The sequence below is a fragment of the Bison bison genome, unplaced genomic scaffold, assembly GCF_000754665.1.
Source record: "Bison bison bison isolate TAMUID 2011002044 unplaced genomic scaffold, Bison_UMD1.0 scf7180017864471, whole genome shotgun sequence".
Lineage (NCBI taxonomy): Eukaryota > Metazoa > Chordata > Mammalia > Artiodactyla > Bovidae > Bison > Bison bison.
The window spans coordinates 4708291-4711921 of record NW_011495032.1 but is presented as its reverse complement, the minus strand read 5'-3'; the positions used below and the strand labels follow the sequence as shown (position 1 = coordinate 4711921).

The following is a 3631-nucleotide window of genomic DNA, read 5'->3' as shown; positions in this document are numbered from 1 at the left end:
CCGCCACTCGGACAGGTGGGGACCTGGATGGGCAGCAGGCCCCCTCGGCCTGGTGTCGCCAAGCTCTGGGAATCTTCTGGGCAGGAGGAGGGAGTGAGAGAGGGCGAAAAGCAAAATAAAGGAGTGAAGAAAATTCGAGCGTAGCCGCTGAATTTACTCTGGGCTTTCTTTTTAGGCGGGGGTGGTGGTGTAGGGGGCTGTGAGGATGAACATTAGGGTTTCGGTTCTGGGGTTTGGGTGGAATTCTTTGTAAGGAGAAAGGCGGGATGCCTGATTAAAGTGAAGAAAAATATATAGAGAAGGATATATAATCGCCTTGCTTTCGGAAGCCCTGAGCTCTAAAATCCCTGGCTCCCGGGTGGCGGGGGGTTGGGGCGCGTGGTACAGCTTTAGGGCGGTTTGGGGATACAGAGGAGAAGGTAAAGGCTCCTTTCCGTAATCTGTGCCAAGGGGCCTTGCATCTCTCTCCCCAAGTCCTTGATCCAGCCCTAAGTCGACAAGTCAGCCCGCCCGAAGCGACGGTCTGGTGTCTGCACCCCGGTGTCCGGGAATCAGGCGCCGACAGCGTCCGCAATTTTCGGGAATCGCCAGAGATGTTTCCCGTATTTCCCATAGTCAAACAGAGAAAGGGCTTCATTTTCTCTGCTTGCCCAGCTTTAAAGGGGATAAAAGCACCCCGAAACCAAAACTGTTTCTAGAACAAAAAGTCCGTGCTGTGAACGGCCTCTCCCTTCCATAAAAGGGAGAAAACCCTGAGGGAAGGCAGGATGATGGGTGCATAAATTCAAATATTGAAATCCTCAAAGGTGACCACCTCCAACAGCGGGCTTTTGGGGGGCTTTTTAGGAACCTGGACATTTGTGGGTATACTTCTTGCACACAGAAATAAAGAAATATCCCCTGCCCACCTCCAGTCTTCTAGGGTCTCTATAAACAAAGCAGCTGCCCCAATTTCTAGAGTCAACAGAGCATTTTATTTCTATGGTTTGCTTCCCACATACCCCCATCTCAGCTTTATCCCTTCCCCTGCTTCCCCAAGTCCTGCTTCAAACTTTGGGTACAATCGCTTAGGATCCCTAACCAATACCCATGGAATCCCCCTGCACCCACTCACCCCCTACATTATTATCGCTTCCAAATGAAGACCAAAACTCCCAAGCGCTAATTGAATTAGTCTATTGAAAGGACTGTCAGGTACAATGACGTGGCTCGAGGCCCCACATTTCCCAAGGTCTATAGGCTTTGGGGACCTGCGATGTATAGTCTGACCTTCCGGCTCATAATAATACCGAGGCACTTGTAGCAGAAATCTCCTCGCATTCACTCCCAACAAAACCGCTGGTCACCCAGTCCCCGTAGGAAGGCTGTGCGCTATTGTGTTGCGACAACTCATTCATGTCCCGCGCCACAAGGCCCCACTGCCATCTGATCTACACTCGAAATGCGATTACCACCGTGTGCATGCAACACGCTCATACTCTCGGCCCAACGCATGCACGCCTGGCCAGGCTGCAGGGTTTGCTTTCACAATTCTCCCCCTCACACCCATCCACGAAAGACAGGTGGAAGCAGGCAGGACCATGACATTTGTCTCTGCCTAAACGAAATCTAAAGTTCTGTGGAAATGCGGGATGGTGGAAGACTTCTCCTTTCTAAACAGTGTACACCAAAACCTTCACCAAATACATTTCACTGCACCCAGCTGGTGGGGCAGACTCAGGTGTACACACTGATGTGTACATTCGCTAGCCTCCAGCCATGCACACAAATACAGAGACATACAAACAAAGCTTTTATGGACTCATTTCTGTCTCTGGTTCTCAGATGCACAAGCGCAATAGACACAAATATAGGCTCATTCCCCCATAGCCCTGGGCCACTCTCCAAATCCATAAGTGGTTTTTGCAAGACTGGAAAACAATGGCACAGTATCCCAGCCTCTACTACTCATCAGTTCCTACTTATGGTCCCCAAACTTTTCTAGCTTCCCCCAAACACACAAACACTTCCCCTCTGGCCAGGTGCCTTTTGCTTAGTGGCAGGCCCTGGTTAGTTAGCTTCAGTGGAGGAAGTCTGGGAGCGGGAGAGAGGCAGGAGGGGTGAGAGGGGTCCCTGTCTTGCTTACCCCACCCTCCACCATTGAAAGCTTCTTTCGGCTCCCTTCACCCTTCAATGAAGTGAGGAAAGAAATGCTCCTTTTGGCATTAAAAATCCTTTTCTTTCTCATCATTCTCCACTTCTATGTGGGCTGGCAGAACTCGGGGACAGTCAATTTATTGCAGAGATATAGCTATGTCAGTGGCCTTCTGTGAGCCCTCTAGCCCCAGCGGAGCGGCACAGCTCAGAACTAAACTTCCATATCTTTGGCCCTGGAGCAGAGGGCATTTGAAGAAAAGGATTCAATTGGATTTGCGAAAATTCTCCCGACCTGCTTCCTGACAGACCACCTCTTCCTGGACATCTATCAAGTTGGTAGAAATTCTCAAAGGCACAAACCAGTACCCCTTAAAAGACTGCCACAAAAGTGCACTCACACCTGCACACACATTGCTCCACAAACACTTAACCCCTCTACCTACAGGCTTTTACAAACAACTCACCCTGCCCGTATTTCCTCACCCACATGTCCATTCTTGGGCACCCTCCGAGTCCTCTGGACCCTCACACACCCACCTGGTTCAACATTTGCTCACTGTGACACCCTACTATTAGGCTTGCCAGGACACCAACCCGCTAACACAAAGTTCCCAATAATGTGTTCATTTTCAGGAATAAGAGAGGAGGGCGCGGGCCCTAGTAGGGGTCTCAGAGAGCAAGTGGCTCTGGATGCGGAGCGTCGGCGGAGGCCTGGCCTGGGGGAGGATGCTGTTGTGGGGGGGGGGGGGCAAACCGAGCGCGAGGAGCACCGCCTAATCCAGCCGGAGCTCGTGGGCCGCGGGTGCATTTATCATCCCATTACTGTAACAAATCCGGGCTCCACTACATGAAAGGTAAAATGAATTACCGACGTTAAGCCGTCAATAAAGTCATTTCTGTAAATGGTGTCTCCAAAGGGCCGCCGCATTATTCAGCTGGCTTTATCAGCTGGCTGGAAATTACGTGGAGGAGCCGGGCCGCGCGGCGCGCGGGGCCGCTCACTTTGATTAAGCGTCTTGCCAGCGCGATGTGACAGAGCTTTTGACCAGGGTTTTATTCACAAGCCTGTGATGAACGCCAAGCTGATCAGGCGGAATGAAGAGTAATTAAAACCTATAAATTATCTTCCGCAGCCCTTCTCGAGGCGTCTCCTGCAGGCGAGATAAGGCGTCGAGACCCTATTTACGGCGCTGAAAGGGACCGCGGCGCACAAAAGCTACGCGGCTAAATAGGATATTGATAGTGTCCTAATTAGAATTTAATTAAGTACCCACGCTCGCTTGCGGGATAAAGATTTCAATTTTGCGAACTTAAATATAAATAAAATCCCACCCCCATTTCGGGGAGAATGGGTGGGGCACCGGGAGATTTCGGGGAGCCCTTGGGTACAGAACTGAGGAGGACCCGGGAGACCCTCAGGTGGATTTGGGGGACGACTTGGGAGGTTTGAGGAGATCACGTCGGGCCTGGTTTAGCGCAGCGCTTCGGGAAAGTG

The 3631-nt window shown here is 51.3% G+C and overlaps 1 protein-coding gene across 1 annotated transcript in view; it reads left to right on the top strand.

Moving 5' to 3' along the window:
* EN1 (engrailed homeobox 1) overlaps positions 1–3631 on the top strand; it is a 12210-nt gene that overhangs the window by 2215 nt on the left and 6364 nt on the right. Inside the window, exons 5-7 of the mRNA XM_010861264.1 lie at positions 475–602; positions 2379–2472; positions 2770–2960. Coding sequence (XP_010859566.1) covers positions 475–602; positions 2379–2472; positions 2770–2960 — 413 coding nt within the window. The remainder of the gene's footprint in view (positions 1–474; positions 603–2378; positions 2473–2769; positions 2961–3631) is intronic.